General features: G+C 51.1%; 1 protein-coding gene across 1 annotated transcript; it reads left to right on the top strand.

The window, feature by feature from the left end:
* Positions 1–730: 730 nt before the first annotated feature.
* LANCL2 (LanC like glutathione S-transferase 2) lies at positions 731–18,835 on the top strand. The gene is made up of 8 exons (XM_061576561.1): positions 731–1,370; positions 4,496–5,352; positions 7,267–7,414; positions 9,440–9,586; positions 11,374–11,556; positions 12,747–12,923; positions 14,789–14,861; positions 16,252–18,835. The coding sequence occupies exons 2-8, from the start codon at positions 5,096–5,098 to the stop codon at positions 16,326–16,328; spliced, it is 1,062 nt and encodes a 353-aa protein (XP_061432545.1). The 5' UTR covers positions 731–1,370; positions 4,496–5,095; the 3' UTR covers positions 16,329–18,835.
* The last annotated feature ends 45 nt before the right edge of the window (positions 18,836–18,880 follow it).

Genomic DNA, 18,880 nt, shown 5'->3' with positions numbered 1-18,880 from the left:
TAGACTGATGGCTTTAATCTAAGTTGTCTTGTGGTTGTTGTTTGACTTGCATCCCACTGGGATTTTTGCACAGAGCGTTGGTGTACGGTGCTTTTTCAACAATATTTTGCTGTCTTTTCTTGGATTTTCTGCTTGCGCTTAGTCACATATTCACTTTAAGATGTTTTCTTGTTCATGTTTTTGTTTTTTTTTGTTTGTTGCGGTTGCACCCAATTCAAAAGCCGAATGGCTCACAGGGCTATACCAAATAAATTAAACTGAAAAACTTAAATACAGGTAGTCCCCGAGTGACGATGGTCCGACTTACGATATTTCGATCTTACGATCTTGGTGACTACAGTACAATATGATACGTTACGTTCAATGCATGTATGATACGTAGCTTTAGCGATTTCATTTTAGGGTTACCACGATACGATACGTTCAATGCATTTTAAAAGTTTTCAAAGCAGATATGATTGTTTCCTGAAAAAAACTTTCCATTAAATTGCAGTTCATATAGGTAGCCTAAGAATTTACCTTGGTTTTTTTTTACTCTACATTTTACTGTGCAATACAGTATTGTAATTAATAAACACATACAGTACATAGTTTATACAGTACGGTACTGTACATTGCTCTGTTTTGCTAAATTATCACCATTCTTTAAGACTCCTGGGTAGGCTAGGCCATCTTCGACTTACGCTATTTTCGACTTAGGATATTTTCGACTTACGACATTTCCGACTTACGATATTTTCGACTTACGCTATTTTCGGCGTACGATGTTTTCGACTTACGCTATTTTCGACTTACGACATTTTCGACTTACGTAATTTTCGACTTGCGTTATTTTCGACTTACTAAGGGGTCGTCGTAACGCATCTCCGCCGTAAGTCGAGGACTGCCTGTAATTCGTGGCCGGCGTTGTTGGCCGTGAGCGGTGACCGCTAAAAGCCGCTGCCGCTCTCACAGTGCGTAGAGACTACACGCACAACAACAACACAACAACAACAACACAAACACGGCACAACATTACACATCGCTGCTGTCTTTAAATCCATCGATCCGCTCATCACCGCATTGCCAAGCAACCGTTATCGTTTGGGCAGCGAACACACGGGCGACATTTACCTCAGCGTACAATTGCAGATTTTAGCTTTTATTTTAATCAACGGTGCACATTTATTTTGTGATGCTGTTGTTGCTATAATATTAAGAGGGTAGCTATTGCGTAAGTGTGTGTGGTTGACACATTGGTGATGGGAGAGGCCATGTCGAAGCGCTTTAAGTCGGACGCGGACGAGATGGAGGAGAGGCATTTCCCGAACCCTTACGCAGAATATAACCCTGCACAACCGCCCGAGGATTTATTCGACGCTTCGGGGAAGGTACAGTAGTTGTTGTTGTTTGTGTGTTGTTTGATACATTAAATCTGGAGTTTGGTGTTGGTGTTGTTGAGTGGGGGGGGGGGGGGTTCGTGGCCACGATCGGCAGCCGGGAGAGGCGCGCCATTCCCGGCAGGGGTCGCTATCCGAGGGTCGGTGGCCTTGTAGGCCCCGAGTCGTGTTGATAAACATTCGATGCATTCCCCATACAGCGTTTGCTTTCGAACCACGCCAAATGCACGCACTCCGTACGCATGATTGCTTTCATAGTTGCGTTATATATCTATTTGTCAGCAGTCCGATTTTCTGTATTCGTACGCCGTATATTATACAGAAAAACGAATGGGCACACTGCACCGTTGTTAATCATCGTTATTATCATTATTAGCATCATCATCATCGCCGGCCATGGTCAATCCACTGCTGGATGTGAAGGCCTCAACGACTGCCCCGTCTTTGGCGATCCCGCAGAGGCCACGTTCCCCATCGCTCCCGTCTCCTTCGGGTAGCACCGAGCCTGGGACGAGATGTCTTGCCCCTTTTAGCGATAAATAACAACACATTTTGTTGTATACTTACATTAAATGTTACATTCTGTGCACGTAAGGCGATTTAGAGTGCAGCATATACGGAACTAGACCTCGAAGGGGACGTCCGCCGTGGAGATGGAGCGATTAAATCAGCGGTGGATTAGAATTACTCCAGGACGGTGGGGACGGGCCTTCATCCAGCAGTGGCTCGATTACGGATGTGAGGTTAATGTGAAGCTTACATTGTACAGTGCGTGTGATGTTCTTTGTACAGTACTGGATGCAGGAGGGGTTGGTCCAGATGCCTTGTGACCCCCCCTTATTTTTTAAATAAACCTTACTTAAAACTATTAAGTTTGAGATAATTCAATGGAAGGTCACCAGACATCGACCCCACCCTGTTACATTTGAATTAAATTCTAACGTTTATTTTATTATGTTTTATTTTTATTATTTTATTATTTCCCTTCTACGTGACTTTACCGAAAGAACCAAGAAGATAAATCCCTGCAGTCACGAAAGCTTTAAATCGAGACTTTAAACATCTTTTATTTAATTAATGACGTATTTACATGGTTCTGGCCACCCATCCCTTCGTGTGCCTTGCCGGCCTTCGTAGGTGCTCGCCAACAGCACTTGCCCCAATAGTCTGTTACAGGCTATACGGGGGATCTTTGTCTTTTTTTGTACGCAACACACGATGCCGCGTGTTTTTGCAAGAAGTCAATTCGGAGTGTCTCTACATTTTCACGGCAGTTGCCAGTCTCTCCGGAGGATGGCCACTCTGAACTCCTACAACGTAGTACCAATTTTATCCACCCCCCCCCCCCCCCGATAGAGACGATGGTCTTAACGGATACCCGAATATAAAATTAACCCAGAGCGAGAAAGTTGACGGCAGCGTCACCTGGGTGGATCTCACAAGCATGCAATGTAACGTGATGCCCAGCCCTCTAGCAATGCAAATACAGGTCGTCCTCTACTTAGGATGGAGATGCGTTACGACGACCCCATCGTAAGTCGAAAATATCGTAAGTCGAAGATGGGCTAGCCTACCCAGGAGTCTTAAAGAATGGGGATAATGTAGCAAAACAGAGCAATTTACAGTACCGTACTGTATAAACTATATACTGTATGTATTTATTAATTACAATACTGTATTGCACAGTAAAATGTAAAGTAAAAAAACGAGGTAAATTCTTAGCCTACCTATATGAACTGCAATTTAATAGACAGTTTTTTCAGGAAACAATCCTATCTGCTGTAAAAACTTTTAACATGCATTGAACGTATCGTATCGTGGTAACCCTAAAATTAAATCGCTAAATCTACGTATCATACATGCATTGAACGTATCGTAATGTATCATATTGTACTGAACTCACCAAGATTCTGTCCGTCGTCTGCACACTTGAACGATGTTAGGTTGTTGATGGCTACATTAACTTAGTTGTCGGAAGAGGATGGCAATGATAAAGGACAGTATCGTACCTCATACGCTGCTGCGTTTGCCTGCCGCGCGAAATGTAAAATATTTTACAATTTTGTCGTATCGCTATCGTCATCGTAAGAAAGAAATATCATAAGTCGGACCATCGTAACTCGGGGACTACCTGTAATATAACGTCATGTTACTCTTTGGTTCTTTCGGTAAAGCCACGTAGAACCAAAGAGTGTGGATTCCTGCAGTCACGAAAGCTTCAAGTCAAGATTGAACGTTATGTTAGTTAGCCCACAGTGCTTTGCAAGCACGATTGAGGCTTCGCACTGCTTTACATTCAAACACGTGTTTTGCATTGGTTTGGAGGAAACCGGAGCTTCGAGAGAAAACCCACCACACATATGGGGGCACAACCCTTAAAAAGGTCCGAACAGACGGGTTCTCTCGCACAACTTGCCCTGCGGCCATCTCCGGAACCACGCCACGTAACACGACGAGTTTGTCATATGTACGCGATTCACCGACAGAATCGGAATCTTTCTTGATGCTGGAGGAATCCGACGAACAGAACAATACAAAAACACGATAGGAGTCCAAAGTATAGGAAAGGTAAGCAAATCACAAAAAAACATCTACTTAAACTATTTTTATTTTACCAGGTAAGGCCCACTGAGCTATTTAACTTTTTTTCAGAAGCGTGACTGGCAGAGCGAACAGCTCGCGATTCGACCCATCATCCCTACCTCCGGGGTCGATAAATTGGTACCCCTTTGTGGGGAAGTCAACCGCAGTTGTGGATAAACCTATAAACTATTTTTTATTTTACCAAGTAAGGCCCACTGAGCTCTCTTTTTCAGAAGCGACCTGGCCATAAACGATAGCTCAACGAAGTGGCTTATCACATGGAAATGTATAGCAGCCAGATAGTCTAAATTCACGTTAAATCATCCACACGACCACGGGGAGAACACGCAAACTCCAAATATACAGGCGTCAGGGTTGGGATCGAACCCACGTTGCTTATCATCACGTGTACATTTCTGGCAGCAGCCACCACACATGGCTAGATGGTGTCCGTGCTGTCTTCGGGGACAGCAAACGCCTTGCCCGGGAGGTAGCGATAGCTGTGATCACATCTCTTGCGTCCGTCGAGGCAGATCAGCGCGGCGTTCGAGAGACGCCTGACTGCGAAGATCCATGACCTGGTGGCACAGATGGAGGAGGGGCTGAAGACGGCTGACCCCCACGACTACTCGGGCTACACAGGGTGGACGGGTGAGGTGGATGGTCCGCTCGCTCTCCAGCTCACACTCTGTCCTGCTCACTCGCGTTGCTGGTTACTTGCCCACTCGCTCTTCCGCTGGCTCGCTCTCTCGCTCACCCACACGCTCTCTCACTCGCTCGCTCTCCCGCTCACCCACTCGCACTCCCACTGACTCGCTCTCCCGCTCACTCGCTCTCCCGCTCACTCGCCCACTCGCCCTCTCGCTCACTCTCCCGCACTCATCTGTGTTTGTGTTGGCGGTGTGTATTGTAGTGTGAGTCGTCCTGTGTGTGTGTGTGTTTATCGAAATTGGTCCCAGGCCTCCCCTAGGTCGACTCAGCCTCAAATAAGTACCTGGTGCGGTGTTTAAACATTGTCACCGGGGAGACAAAGGCGGTCGGGCGTGGTGCTGGCCATCCACCCCCTCGTGTGCCACAGTGCCGGCCTTCACAGGTGCCGCTACTCGCGAACAGCACTTGCCCCCAACGGTCTGATGAAGGCCACACGGGGGATCTTTGTCTTTGTGTACGCACGTGTGCAGGCATCGGCCTTCCTGTACGTGCAGCTGCACCGTGTGCAGGGGGAGCCGGGGCAGCTGCAGCGAGCGCTGGACCACGCCAAGCGCTCGCTGCGCGGCCTCTCTGGCCGCCGCGTCTCCTTCCTGTGCGGCGACGCAGGGCCGCTGGCGCTCGGCGCCGTCGTGCACCACAAGCTCGGCAACGCCGACGACAGCCGGGAGTGCGTGCGCCAGTGAGTGGCATGCGCGTCAGTGAGTGGCGCGCGCACGCTTGTGTGTGTGTGTGCACCAGTGAGTGGCTTGCGCCGGTAAGTGTCACGCGTGTGTGTGTGCTCCAGTGAGTGGCTTGCGCTGGTAAGTGTCACGTGTGTGTGTGTGCACCAGTGAGTGACTTGCGCTGGTAAGTGTCACGTGTGTGTGTGTGTGCACCAGTGAGTGGCTTCCGCTGGTAAGTGTCACGCGTGTGTGTGTGTGCTCCAGTGAGTGGCTTGCGCCGGTAAGTGTCACGCGTGTGTGTGTGTGCTCCAGTGAGTGGCTTGCGCTGGTAAGTGTCACGCGTGTGTGTGTGTGCTCCAGTGAGTGGCTTGCGCTGGTAAGTGTCACGCGTGTGTGTGTGTGCTCCAGTGAGTGGCTTGTGCTGGTAAGTGTCACGCACGCGTGTGTGTGCTCCAGTGAGTGGCTTGCGCTGGTAAGTGTCACGTGTGTGTGTGTGCTCCAGTGAGTGGCTTGCGCTGGTAAGTGTCACGTGTGTGTGTGTGTGCTCCAGTGAGTGGCTTGTGCTGGTAAGTGTCACGCGTGTGTGTGTGTGTGCTCCAGTGAGTGGCTTGCGCTGGTAAGTGTCACGCGTGTGTGTGTGTGCTCCAGTGAGTGGCTTGCGCTAGTAAGTGTCACGCGTGTGTGTGTGTGCTCCAGTGAGTGGCTTGTGCTGGTAAGTGTCACGCGTGTGTGTGTGCTCCAGTGAGTGGCTTGCGCTGGTAAGTGTCACGCGTGTGTGTGTGTGCTCCAGTGAGTGGCTTGTGCTGGTAAGTGTCACGTGTGTGTGTGTGCTCCAGTGAGTGGCTTGCGCTGGTAAGTGTCACGTGTGTGTGTGTGCTCCAGTCAGTGGCTTGCGCTGGTAAGTGTCACGCGTGTGTGTGTGTGCTCCAGTGAGTGGCTTGTGCTGGTAAGTGTCACGTGTGTGTGTGTGCTCCAGTGAGTGGCTTGCGCTGGTAAGTGTCACGCGTGTGTGTGCGTGCTCCAGTGAGTGGCTTGCGCTGGTAAGTGTCACGTGTGTGTGTGTGCTCCAGTGAGTGGCTTGCGCTGGTAAGTGTCACGTGTGTGTGTGTGTGCGCACCAGTGAGTGGCTTGCGCTGGTAAGTGTCACGTGTGTGTGTGTGTGCACCAGTGAGTGGCTTGCGCTGGTAAGTGTCACGTGTGTGTGTGTGCTCCAGTGAGTGGCTTGCGCCGGTAAGTGTCACGCGTGTGTGTGTGTGCGCCAGTGAGTGGCGTGCGCCGGTAAGTGTCACGTGTGTGAGTGTGCTCCAGTGAGTGGCTTGCGCTGGTAAGTGTCACGCGTGTGTGTGTGCGCCAGTGAGTGGTGCGCGTGCATGTGTGTGTGCGTGCATCAGTGTGCGTGCGTGCGCGCGCTCGCGCGCAAGGGGAGTGGCGGTGCCGCAGCGGTTAACGCGCTGCGCTTCGAACTCAGCTACCCGAGTTCGATTCCCGCTCATAGCCACCACCAGTGACGATTATCTGAACCAGTCTCGGGCCTACCCTAGGTTGACTCAGCCTCCAATTAATACCTGGTGCGGTGTGTAAACATCGCCACTGGGGAGACAAAAGCGGCTGGGCGTGGTGCTGGCCACCCACGCCTTCATGCACCGTGCCGGCTTTCATAGGTGCTACTCGCTAACAGCACTTGCCCCAACAGTTTGTTAAAGGCTATGCTGCTGCTGTTCCAGATACTTTTACTGATGCTCCTCTTACTGATGTTACTGCTGCTACGGTGTTACTTCTGCTGCTCTTACTGATGTTACAGCTGCTGCTGTTACAGCTGCTGCGCTTACTGATGGTTGCTGCTGCTGTTACAGCTGCTGTTCTCACTGATGGTTACTGCTGCTGCTGTTACTGCTGCTGTTACTGCCACTGCTACTGCTGCGACGAGCAAGGCTCCTGGAGCTGAAGAGCTCGGTGGTGGCGCTGGAGTCAGATGTCCCGGACGAGGTGCTCTACGGCCGCGCGGGCTTCCTCTTCGCGCTGCTCTACGTGCGCGCCGAGCTCGGGGAAGAGGCCGTCCCCGCCGGGGTCATCGACGAGGTGCAGTCCACATTGTCGCGTACACGCACCTCGTCTCGAGCTCCCTCCTCCTGCCCGTCTCTCTGAGCATTGTGACGACGAGGTGGGGGGCCCACGTCCACGCTCCCTTCACCTCATTGTGAACCTCCTCTGATTCTGATCATTGTGACGACGAGGTGTGACCCACGTCCACCGTTGCTCCACCACTTCGTCTCGAGCTCCTTCCACCTGCCAGAGGTCGCAAACGGGTTTTGATTCATACCCGTACCCGGCCGCACCAGGGTCGCAAACGGGTACCCGTACCCGGCCGTACCCGGGTACGGGTATCGGGTACCTGATTGCGACCTCTGGGTGAAGCCATGTTGCAGGCGCAGGTGGGTTGATTCTAGGAACTTGAATTGTGAGAAGAGACAAGACGTTGGGAAATGAGTGACAAACGGTGACTCACCAGTGACTCACGGTCTACCCGTACCCGGCTGGGTACGGGTAGCCGGGTATCGGATAGGGTACGTGTATTGGGTACCCGGTTGCGACCGCTGCCACCTGCCCGTCTCTCTGAGCATTGTAACGACGAGGTGGGGCCCACTTCTACGCTTCCTCCACCTTATCGTGAAGTCCCTTCCCCGACTCTACGAGGTGAATCCCCTCAACCACCCTTGCTTCACCTCGTCTTGTACTCCACCCCGCCCTGCCCGTCTCTCTGAGCATTGTGACGACGAGGTGGAGCCCACGTCCTCGTGAACCCTATTCTCTGACTCTGAGCAGAGGTGAGGGAGTGCGTGGGTAGAACAAGCACAGTGTCGCAGGCGTAGCAAGGCTCTGGTGTGTGTGTAGTGAGTTCAACTGAGTCGCAGACGTACTCTTGGGAGGAAACACATTTATTTAACCGCAACACACGGGGTAACTGCCCCTTAACAGAATAACAAGCGATGGTGGTGACCACCAGACTAACTACACTAGTTACCACGTGACTGGTGTAGTTAGCCAGATGGTGACCACCAGGTTAACTACACTAATTACAACATAACTAGCTACGTAACCACCAGGCTAACTGCACTAATTACAACATAACTGGTGTAGTTAGCCAGATGGTGACCACCAGGTTAACTACACTAATTACAACATAACTAGCTACGTAACCACCAGGCTAACTGCACTAATTACAACTACTACGGACCCGGACCACAGCTCAGGTCCAGTGTCCACGAGTTGGAGACTCTGCAGGACGTAGAACGTAGACGAAGTTTTCTTCAGGATGAACAACAACGCCGGCCCCTCTGGGGGACCCGGCTTCTATTCCCTGCGGCGTGGCCGGCTCCGTCCTTGGCCATGCCCACCTTCCAGAATCCTCGAGCAGGATCTAGACCCCGACCACGTGACCACCCCTAGCCCCCCACTCGGGGCCCCTTTGTAGACTTGACCGGTCACGAATCCTCTTGGATCAACCAGAGTGCCACGGCTTTTAGTAACCTCATTCCTACGGCCGGCACTCCCACACCCTGTCCTGTAGGGGCTGGTACTGCACGCCAAGCGTGGTGCCATCCAGCGCTGTCAATCAGCGCTGACAGAGCCCCTCTACACCCACACCCTCGTGGTGTCCGCGATGTCGCGACACCGCACGCCGAGCCTCTCTAGGGCCGGCACGACACGGTGACATCCCGCGATATCACTACACATGTGTGTCCACGCGTGTCAGGTGTGTGTGTTTCTGCGCGCGTTTAACCTTTCCTCGTGTGTGTGTGTGGTGGCTAGTGGTACTGCAGTGGTTAGCGCGCCGCGCTACGAACCCGGCGACCCGAGTTCGATTCCGCCCCCCCCCCCCCGTCACCTTCCATGGCCAATATTGGCGATGTATATCCGAAGCAGTCCCTGGGCCACCTTTAGGTCGGCTTGACCTCAAATGAGCACCCGGCGCGGTGTGCAAACGTCATTCGCCGGGGAGAGCCGCGTTGACCTGTTGTAGGTGCTCGCCGCTACCAGCGCATGTGCCCTTAGAGCCCCGTTGGAGGCCACACGGGGGACCTTTGTCTTGGTGCCTGCGCGTAGGTGCGCTCAGCGCTGGTGGAGTCGGGCAAGGTCCTGGCAGGCATGGAGCGCAGGGCTGAGCGATGTCCCCTGCTGTACCAGTGGCACGGCAAGCAGTACGTGGGGGCCGCCCACGGTCTCGCCGGCATCTACTACATGCTCATGCAGGTGCGTGCGTGCACTCCGCGCCAGGCGCGTCGCCACGCCGTGTTGCCACGCGCGTCACCACACTGTGTTCCATGGATCACCACGCCGTGTACCACACATAACCATACCGTGTATCACCACATCACCACACCGTGTACCATGTATCACCACACCGTGTACCACACATCACCACACCGTGTACCATGTATCACCACACCGTGTACCACACATCACCACACCATGTACCATGTATCACCACACCATGTACCATGTATCACCACACCATGTACCATGTATCACCACACCGTGTACCACACATCACCACACCATGTACCATGTATCACCACACCGTGTACCACACATCACCACACCGTGTACCATGTATCACCACACCGTGTACCATGTATCACCACACCGTGTACCATGTATCACCACACCGTGTACCACACATCACACCGTGTACCATGTATCACCACACCGTGTACCACACATCACCACACCGTGTACCACACATCACCACACCGTGTACCACGGATCACCACACCGTGTACCATGGATCACCACACCGTGTACCATGCATCACAGCGCTGTGGACCATGCATATGACCACACTTTGTACTATCCATCACCACACCGTGTGCCACGCATCACCTTACCGTGTACCACACATCACCACACCATGTACCGTGCATCGTGTACTACTTATCACCACACCGTGTACCACGCATCACCACACCACAGAATTGCGCCTGGATAGCACTTGTATCGGATGACTGCCGTGCATCACAGGTGTTATGGTCTTACGCGGTGGGGTGCAGATGGTATCTTCAAGTGTTTTTGGAATTTACTTCATTGCTGTACTTGGCATTTTGCTTTCATCGTTTCAGTGACCCCCGACTCACCCTTGTGAATGACCCCTCTCTTGGCACCTGGAATTCTAAAACAAACGCGAAAGCTTCGAACTTGCCAAGATGCATGTGTACGCAGACGCGGCTTAGCCACTCGTGGATAATTTTGGCTCGTAACGCTGCGCCTCCGTCGCCGCACGGCGTTTGCTCCTCGCTCTCGGAGAGGGGTCGACGCTCGATCCCTCAAAGATGAGGTCCACGTCTTTGCCATACCGCCTGCTCCTGGCGAGCCGGGGTACGGCATCACCTCCTCCTTGGCGCCCCACGAGAAGGGAGGGTCGCAACGCTTGTGTGTCGACGCTGTGTGTTGCCTGGCGTATGTGTGTGCTGAACTTCTTTTGCACAGTAAGAGAACGCCTTTGTTAGATGGCGAGACTTAACAGCTGAGCGGCAAACACATTCCTGCGGAGGGAGCTGGTAGGAACGTTGGGTTGCTCGGTCAATGGCCAGGGTCAACGGCGGCGTGGTGTATTCCGCAAATATGCCCGACTGTGAGGGCGGGCACAAGCCGGCGTGAGTAGGTTAAACGTTGAGTTTTATAAGGGCACCACGGGGTGACCAGCCCCTCCCCACCCAGCCCCACCCCTCCCACTCCCCACCCTCCCCACCCAGCTCCTCCCCACCCTCCCCTCCTCACCCAGCCCTACCCTCCCCACCCAGCCCCTCCCCACCCAGCCCCTCCCCACCCTCCCCTCTCCACCCAGCCCCACCCCTCCCATTTTTGGATGCACGTCGGATGGACGGACGGACACAATACTCCCCTGTGGGCTGGTGTAACCAGGAGGTTCCTACCAGTAACATTTATTTTTTTATCCGCGAGGATGACTTGGAGTATGTGGTGACGACGGTTTCCGCCCCCCCCCCCCCCCCCCCGCGGTGTGAATGCGCCGGCTTCGGCAGCCGGGCGCCGGCATGAACAAGGAGGCGACGGTGGAGCTGGTGAAGCCCAGCGTGGACTACGTGCGGCGCAAGCGCTTCCGCTCGGGGAACTTCCCCTCGTCGCTCAGCAACGAGTCCGACCGGCTGGTGCACTGGTGCCACGGCGCGCCGGGCGTGGTGCACACGCTCCTGCAGGCGCACCGGGTGAGCGGCAAGCGCGCGACCTTCTCCACGTCACACAGAGAGAGAGAGCCCAATAAGAGAGATGACGATACGAGCTGGAAGAATGCATTTGTGAACACCAGCAGTGGCCAACATGTAACAGGCCAAGAGCTACAAATGTACCGATGAGTTCTGCAAAGAGCTAATTGTGTACATACATGGACTCCTCGAGTTACGAAGATTCGACTTACGAACTTTCAGAGATACGAACAGACCTGTCCGTAGGTCCAGTCGCCTGTTCGGACCGAGCCATGAGTTCAACCGCCACGCGATGGATGGTGGTGGTGGCATCTACATTAGCAGAACATGAGGAACCGGTGGCATCTACATGTACAGGGAATAGTACAACTTTTAAAACCATTCCCTGTGTTTAGTGTGCACGTCGTACAATGTGTTTGGAATCGACAGCAGTAAAGTTGGACGTACAAACAAATCGACTTACGAATGGACCTCTGGAACCTAACTTGTTCGTAAGTAGAGGAGTCCCTGTAACACATTCCTGCGGAGGGAGCTGGTAGCAACGTTGGGTTGCTCGGTCAATGGCCAGGATCAACGGCGGCATGGTGTATTCCGCAAATATGGCCGACTGTGAGGGCGGGCACAAGCCGGCGTGAGTAGGTTAAACGTTGAGTTTTATAAGGGCACCACGGGGTGACCAGCCCCTCCCCACCCAGCCCCACCCCTCCCTCCCACCCCCACCCAGCCCCACCCTCCCCACCCAGCCCCTCCCCTCCCTCCCCACCCAGCCCCTCTCCACCCACCCCTCCCCACCCAGCCCCTCCCCACCCAGCCCCACCCCTCCCACCCCCCACCCAGCCCCACCTTCCCCACCCAGCCCCTCCCCACCCCCCCCACCCAGCCCCTCCCCACCCAGCCCTTGCCTCCCCACCCAGCCCCTCCCTGCACGACGGACACAATAATCCCCTGTGGGCTGGTGTAACCAGGAGGGTTCCTACCAGTATATATGCGTATATATTTCTAGACGGTTTTCGGCAGAGCACGCAAGAAACTCATCATTCTCCGCTTCCCGTGATCGTACGTGTCGTGGATTAGAGCCGCACGCAGCCCGGGGAGACGGCGGATGGCCACCGCTGGTTTACAACCCCGGGTGGGAGCCTGCCGACGGCGATGACGGCGATCTCCGTGTCTCTGTGCGTGCGCGCTCACGGCAGGCGTTTGGGGAAGAGAAGTACCTGCGCGACGCGCTCGAGTGCGGCGAGGTGGTGTGGCAGCGCGGCCTCCTGCGCAAGGGCTACGGCCTGTGCCACGGCGTCGCGGGCAACGCCTACGCCTTCCTGGCGCTCTACCGCGCCACGGGCGAGCACGGGCACCTGTACCGCGCGTGCCGGGTACGTCACGGCGATCCTCCTCGCCGCAGCATCCCCCCGCCCCGCTCCCCCGTGTGCGTGTTCGGCGGTAACGTGGTCGGTTATCGAGCGCACCGCGCACGCTATGACCACGCCGAACCGAGTTTGTAATGATAATTTTGCATTTGTAACGTGGCGCATTTCATCCGTAGATCCCTACCAATGCGCCACCGTGTATGGAAAGCCAGGAAGTAAGCAGAACCTGGAGGGTTAACGGCTAGAACTAGTGGGGGGGTAAAAGCCAGTTTACCCACTCACTCACCCTCTTACGCAACCACTCGCTCACCTACTTACTCACCCACCCACTCAGAACCAGGGTAAACAGCCAGAAATAATGGGAGGTAAAGGCCAGTTTACCCACTCACTCACCCTCTCATGCAACCACTCGCTCACCTACTCATCTACTCACTCACCCACTCATGCAAACCATTCACTCACCTACTCATCTACTCACTCACCCATTCACCCACTCACTCACTCACTCACCCACCCGCTCACTTACCCACCCAACTTAGAACCAAGGTAAACGGCCAGAACTAGGCAGGGGTAAAGGCCAGTTTTAAAGAGGCGAGTTTTCAAGACAGACTTAAATATAGCGTCACGATAATGATCGTTCGTATCGGCAAAGCCAAAGCATTCCAAAGCTTGGGAGCTGCACCTGGAAAATGTCCGATCACCAACATCATTGACGAATATATGAACCGGGCCTGGGCCTCCCCTGGGTCGACTCGGCCTCAAATTAGTATCCAGTGTGGTGAAAAAACATCATCACTTGAGAGACAAAGGCAACCGGGCACGATGCCTTGCCGACCGCGTTGCTTTGCCGGCCTAAATATGCGCATGCCAACATCGCTTGCTATAATATGGAGGATCTTTGTCTCTTTCTGCGTATGTCTGTGTGCATATGTGTGTACGCTTGTGGGGAGCGGTAGTGTAGCGGTTAGCGCGCCGCGCTATGAACCTGGCAACCCGGGTTTGATTACCGCTCAAGGCTAACACCAGTGACGATTATCTGAACCGGTCCTGGGCCTCCCCTAGGTCGACTCAGCCTTAAATGAGTACCCGGTGCGATGTGTAAACATCGGCACTGGGGAGACAAAGGCGGTCGGGCGTGGTGCTGGCCACCCACCCCCTCGTGTACCGTTCTGGCCTTCATAGGTGCTCGCCAACAGCACTTGCCCCTACAGTCTGTTAAGTCTATACGGGGGATCTTTGTATCTTTGTACGCTTGTGTGTGTGGGGAGGGGTGAGTGTGCTGTGCTACGACCACCCGAGTTCGATTCCCGCTCATGGCCAACACCAGTGACGATTATCCGAACTGGTCATGGGCCCTGCCCCTCGAGTTGTATAGCTCATGATTCCTCCTGCAGTGTAAATGTTCTGATTCTAACTCTTGATTTTCATCTTCTTGGTTCTTTCGGTAAAGTCACGTAGAAGGGAAATAATAAAATAATAAAAATAAAACATAATAAAATAATTCTCACGACGTTTCGGCCACAACGCAAGCAGCCGTCCTCAGGTAAAGAACAGGTCTGTCGAGAAGACAGAGTCTGAATGACAACCCCAGGCTTGGAGCGTCTTTTTAAGCTGGGTTGGAGGGGGGGAAGAGCGCCTTGACAAAATGACGCTCCAAGCCTGGGGTTGTCATTCAGACTCTCTCTTCTCGACAGACCTGTTCTTCACCTGAGGACGGCTGCTTGCGTTGTGGCCAAAACGTCGTGAGAATTATTTTATTATGTTTTAATTTTATTATTTTATTACTTCCCTTCTACGTGACTTTACCGAAAGAACCAAGAAGATGAATCCCTGCAGTCACGAAAGCTTTAAATCGAAATCTTGATTTTCAGTTTGCGGAGTGGTGCTTGGATTATGGGAAGCACGGATGCCGAATTCCAGATCGACCCTTCTCACTATTTGAAGGTATAACACAAAGATCCCCCATTATCAGGGTTGTGTTTTTTGTTTGCATTCCGACCGCAGGTATTGTGGTCAATGCAAACATGACTCGTTGTAAAATAAAATATTAAAAAATACTTTTTTTTTAAAACACGCTTGAATGAAATGTACTGTCCGAGCTGCCCCTACCCCTGCCGCCTTCCCCCATCGCCCCTCCCCTCCTTCCCCCCCCCCGCCCTGGGCGTGGCTCCCCGAGGCTTGTCGTGACGTAAGGGACCACGTGATGATATACGGCCAACGTGAGTTGAACGTGGACAATTAGAGCCGTTAAAAAAGATTGTTTAAAAAAAGATATATATTTTTTAAATGATAGAATATAGTATTGTTTTCAGTATGACAAACCTATACCAAGTTTGCAGTCGATACGACATTGGGAATATGGTTGAAATTGAGTTACAAGATTTTTGTATACGATAACACATACAGTAAGTTAAAGAAAAGCGTGTAAAAAGTTTTTTTAAAATATGTTTTGCATTTTTTATGATAGAATATCGTGTTGTCATCAGTATGACATACCTATACAAAGTTTGCAGTCGATAGCACATTGGGAAATGTGTAAAAATTGAGTTACAAGATTTCTTTTTTGAGGATACAACAGACGAAGTGAGTTAAATAAAAGCGTGTAATAAAAAGGTGTCAGTTTTGTTGCCAGATAAAAGGGTAAAAAAAACAATTCTCCAGCCACTCGTGTGTAACAGCTGCAGCTGTATACTATACTCTTAGGTTTTTCGGTAAAGTCACATAGGTAAAAAATAGATAATAATAAATAATAGAAATAATGATAGAAATAAAATAATAATAAATAATAGAAATAATAATAGAAATAAAATAATCATTTATATTATCTTCTTGGTTTTTTCGGTAAAGTCACGTAGAAGGGAAATAATAAAATAATAAAAATAAAACATTTAATAATTCTCACGACGTTTCGGCCACAACGCAAGCAGCCGTCCTCAGGTGAAGAACAGGTCTGTTGGGAAGACAGCATCTGAATGCTGACCTGTTCTTCACCTGAGGACGGTTGCTTGCGTTGTGGCCGAAACGTCGTGAGAATTATTTAATGTTTTATTTTTATTTATTTATTATTTCCCTTCTACGTGACTTTACCGAAAGAACCAAGCAGGTGAATCCCTGCAGTCACGAAAGCTTTAAATCGAAAATTATATTTTTTCTTTTTTACCTATGTGACTTTACCGAAAAACCTGAGAGTTTGAATCCTCGCAGTCACGAAAGCTTCACATCTAGCTGTATATTAACGAGCGCTGCCTCGCAGTACGTGCCTCGCCGTTGTGTGGATGAGCCAGCAGAACAATGTTTGCACTTCCCCCCTTCCCCCCCCCCCCGTTGACTGCAGGTATGGCTGGGACCATTCACTTCCTCGTGGATATGCTGAGACCGGACACTTCCCGCTTCCCCGCGTTCGAGTTGTAACCCGCGAGCGAGGACGACCGCGGGGGTCGCATGGTTCACGATTGTAATCGACAGAGTGGCGAGATGTTAACTCCCTCGCCTGTTATGCAGGAGGTCGTGGGTTCGTACCCGACCCTGACGATGCCTGTACCATTTCGGAGTGTGAATGTTCTCCCCGTGGTCGTGTGGATCTTTGCTCCGGGTCCTCTGTTTTTTTTCCAACCCCACCACATTTCGAATCGACGTCACGCGTTAAAGAGTGTTTGGGCTGCTCTAAATGTCCACGTGATGATGATGATGATGAGCCCACTTCGTTGAGCTATCATTTGCGATAGCCAGGTCGCTTCTGGAAAAAGCTTCATCGCTCAGCGGGGCCTTACCTGGTCAAATTAGTTGGTGTCAGTAATTGACGAGGCTCGATATCGCGCGCGTGCATGCCGCAGCGAGAGTCACGGGGAGGAGGGCGTGTTTGGTGGATCGCGAAGATGCCTGCGTCGTAGGTGGTAGTACAGCAAGCAGGCTGCCGACATATCTCCACACATTTGAGAGCGTTCACCACCTCTGTACGCGAGTTTCGTACGGCTGCTCCTGTGCCAATTTTTTTTTTATTTTGAAAGGGAATTGAACCTTATGGCGGAACCCCGGGGTCCCAAATATACGGAAGTCAAAATCGAAATTTATTTATTTTGGACGACTCCGTCCCACCGCGCACATAAACGTCGCGACACACCTGGCACGGATCATTCTGTTGTCGTGTCGTCCCAAGCGCAGCGAGGACGAATGCACAAAAGAAACAAAACTTTGAAACTTTTATTAGCGCATCGTGTAGAGCTCATCGAGAGGAATAGATTGCCGTATAGTTCGCCTTCAACAGACACAAAACGTGTTGCAACGCAATTTTATGCGAAGCGGGGGCTTATGGGACCCCCCGGGGTTCCGCCATAAGGATCAATTGGCCAAACCTAAAAATGTGTAAATAAGTACACGGCCAAACAAAAAAAATGCGTCAGTGTTAAAAGTATTGAAATAGAAACGAGCACTGAGTGCGGCATGCAGAGAGGTCGGCCTAATAAACGTGCGCTCCCAAACACTGCCAAGTTTAAACGTGGCAAGGGGAACTGGCATGGTACCCCCCCGGCTTAAATTGAAGGGCAGAGGGGGAGGTTGTGTAGATTCTCTCTTTTGCTTTTTGGTGAATTGCTGCAATTCATGGGTCACAATTTCATTCGTGGTTTATTTTGTTTTTACTTTCTACGATGTGGTCAATATCGCAGCCTCAAGTGGCTGGAGGAGTCACGTGAGCTGGGGTTTGCTGCCATTGACGACGCACACGAAATAAGATCCGACGAATATAGCATCGGTTGTTTTCCAAAAATATCCATTAGTTGCTTTAATTTAAAAAAATGTTGACGGGGCGCCACGTTGACGAGATGTTAGTTATCTCTCCTGGTATGCAGGAGGGCGTGTTCGATCCTGACTTGGAGACCTGTTGTATATTTGGAGTTTGCATGTCTCCCCGTTGTTGCGAGGATTTTTCTCTGGGGCCTGTTTTTTCCCCTCCAGTTAGAATCTGTGCGTTTAGAGAATTTGGCTGCTATAAATTTCCACAAGCCACTTCGTTGAGCTATCATTTGTGGCCAGGTTGCTTCTAAAAAGAGCGGGCCTTACCTGGTAAAACAGTTTAGTTTTAGTTTATTTTCTGACAATTTGTGAATATAGCAATTCAAGATTTTTATTAGTCCTTACTTGGTAAAAAGTTGACCGAGTTTTATTTCCTTTGTTGTAGTCAATTAGGTTGTCGTGTAAAATGTCTTGTAAAAAAGAATTGTAAACTTACAATAAGCAGACAACTGAACATTCCTCAACAGTGGCCATCAAAGTAAATATTAGGTAACGTTTCAGGCAATGGCCTTCACAGCACAGAGGCCAGAGAATAGTGGCTTCTGTGAGGAGCCATTGTCCGAAACATCACCTGCTTTATTTTTCCTTTTAAAAGGCATTTGTTGACCGTTAAGTATATTGTTATTTGTGCACCACGGCTAACGCAGTCGCCAAATAATTTGGTGATCTTGAGACAGACTGTAAGTGCTAAGCACAAAAGCAGAACATTTAAAAGTGGCAAATGTATTTTCAAAGTCTGGGAAAAGTGATCTCGCGATAATTTCCGTGTCGTGAACATTGCCATCGTATCGTGAAAGCAACACGGCAACCTAAACACGTGAACCCATGACATCCAACATGTATGAATCGCCAAAACATTGCTTCCAACAATTCTATGCATGTATTCCACACCAGAAGAAATGATATCTTTGAGCCACTCCAAAGTTGCGACCTGGTCCTTAACGGTCATGAAAGCTGACAATGCGAGTGCAAAGTTAACCAGGTGTACATTGTGTATCTGCGTCTCTATCATCCAAGGCTGTATATTGTTTCTGCATGAGAATATAGTGCGATTTTATTTTCTAAAACATGACTTTGGTTGTTTGCATTTTGTAAAAGAAAATGCCTTAAAAATCTCATTGAAAATGGATATTTGTCAACATGTACTTTTGCCAGTGGCAGCTAGGGTCTAA

Source organism: Lethenteron reissneri, chromosome 61 (assembly GCF_015708825.2).
Source record: "Lethenteron reissneri isolate LAM-NWPU_2019-01 chromosome 61, ASM1570882v1, whole genome shotgun sequence".
Taxonomy (NCBI): domain Eukaryota; kingdom Metazoa; phylum Chordata; class Hyperoartia; order Petromyzontiformes; family Petromyzontidae; genus Lethenteron; species Lethenteron reissneri.
This window is presented reverse-complemented; position numbering and strand designations above follow the sequence as displayed.